The sequence below is a fragment of the Halyomorpha halys genome, unplaced genomic scaffold (genome assembly GCF_000696795.3).
Source record: "Halyomorpha halys isolate HHAL.00 unplaced genomic scaffold, Hhal_1.1 Scaffold19.1, whole genome shotgun sequence".
Classification (NCBI taxonomy): Eukaryota; Metazoa; Arthropoda; class Insecta; order Hemiptera; family Pentatomidae; genus Halyomorpha; species Halyomorpha halys.
Window position 1 is genome coordinate 578,606 of NW_027115129.1, and position 2,153 is coordinate 580,758.

Below are 2,153 nucleotides of genomic sequence, written 5' to 3' on the forward strand. Positions count from 1 at the left end.
AAAAAATAAATAAAATTTAATGAATATTAGCAAAATTAAATAAAATATAAATAGCTTTGATGACCAATGAAGTTTGCCGCCACTAAACAAAATCAAACAAACAGGACGTCAAGCTCTGGGGTACCTGCAGCCGCAAATGCCGTAGAGGAGATTGTACTGATCTGGCTAAGAATGGATCACACAAGGCTCACTCACTTCTATCATATATCAAAACAAATGACTCCGAAATGTCAATATTGTAACAACAATTTAACAATTAGCCATATCTTCCAGGAATGCCCACTTTCCACATCACACCCCTACAGCTTAGGATTAAACTTGGATATTTCAAAAACCCTTAGAGGCAATGATAAAAGAATAAAATTAATATTTCAGTTTTTAACATCAAAAGGTTTACTGGCATGGCACAAATATAACATTGAACAGACAACAAAAATTAGCAGAAAAATATAATATTAAAAAATAAATAAATAAAGCAAATGTAAACAAAATTAAATAAGAAATAAATAGTGCTGATGAAAAGTGATATTTTAAGCCATTAAACAAAACAATTACAGTATGACACAAACGAAGAAGAAGAAGAAGCAAATAATTTATAGTACTTCCTCCCCCCATACATATATCAGAGACTTACAGTTTTGGCCTGGAGTAGAGGTATTAAGATATAAGAAAGAATAGGTGATGAACTGTCTTTACTTACGACCATTTCTGAGGGGTCATTAAAGCTGATTCTTAGGAGATCCATCGCTCTTATCATGGACTGCATGGCCATGAAGATGTTCTGGTAGACGAGCTTGATAAAACCTCTCTTGTCCTCGTCCGAATAACCAGAACCGTGGATAATTCGCATCTGCTTGATGAAAGTTGATTTACCCGATTCTCCAGTACCTGGTGAGCAAAAAGGAAAAAACTATAAGTTAAAAATATTCTAAAGAAAAATTAATATTATTAGTATCTTTCACATGATAAGGTAAACAAATAAATTTTTTAACATTAGAAAAACCAAATCTACATGAAAGTATTATAAGTAAATTATTATAAAAGTAGTTTAATTTATTGAACCGGAGTGTCAAAATAACAACTCAATCATCGAGTTCTCACTTTCTGTAAGGAAAGATTTTAAAATTAATAAGTAACTTTTATCATTATGAGAGATAGTTGACCATGGATGACTTGTACGAGGAGAAGATGGTTAGAGGTGCGGTCAAAATGAAACACAAATAAGTTAATGTAACTTATTTGTGTTTCATTTTGACCGCACCCCCAACCATCTTCTCCTCGTACAATAACTTTTATCATTTATAATTACAAAAAATATGGTATATTCATAAAAGGAAGATAGTCCAGGTGGGGTGAAAAAAACAACTCAAATAGTAATTAAACTATTTAATGTGAGTCAACATTTCGTCCAACGTTGCAGGGCTGAGCGGTCAGCAACGAACAACATAAATAAACAAAACCATATATATTTATTTTATGCCGACGTTTCGACCTGAGTTTCAGGTCTTCATCAGGGCTATAGAACAAAAGAGATACAACAACATTTAGAGTAACATACAATTAAAAAGGAATAGTATACAAACAAATTTAATATTATACAAAATATTGAATTAAATCATAAATGATAAAAAATTGATAACTGATAATTGAATAGTACAAAATTTTAATTGATTGATATTTGTGGAATTGTATGGTAGTAAATTGAAAACAGTGAATGGATGAAATATAATATAATGCAGGTAAGAAGATATGTATAATATAAGATATGCAAGTAGTGTCTAAAAAATTGTAAAATTAAATAAATAAATGGAATCTACAAATTGAACATTATGACAAACAATGAGTGAAACAATGAAAGTGAGTGGCTTATATCTGAATTATCTACACCTCGTTTTATATTTTTATTTGTTTTAACACATAAAATATCTTAAAAGAAGAATAAAGGCTTTATCCTTATCCTAATAGGAAAAACAGGAGTCACTTTTTTTTTTCTTTCAAAATTGTGAATTTGGTGAGTAAAAATGGAAAAAAAGAATGTTTGTAAACACTGGATTGAAAAATAACCACCAGGGAAAATAAAATGTGGTTACATATTCGCAAAAAGGTAAAAGACAGGGAATTTAATTTTTTTTTTTCTGCTTACACTATATTGT

The 2,153-nt window shown here is 29.9% G+C and overlaps 1 protein-coding gene across 7 annotated transcripts in view; it reads right to left on the reverse strand.

Annotated features, from left to right (window-relative positions):
* LOC106681107 (G protein alpha q subunit) overlaps positions 1–2,153 on the reverse strand; it is a 101,568-nt gene that overhangs the window by 42,913 nt on the left and 56,502 nt on the right. For all 7 annotated transcript variants that reach the window (XM_024360168.2, XM_014421277.3, XM_014421268.3 and 4 more), the window contains exon 2: positions 701–888. In XM_024360168.2, coding sequence (XP_024215936.1) covers positions 701–888 — 188 coding nt within the window. The remainder of the gene's footprint in view (positions 1–700; positions 889–2,153) is intronic.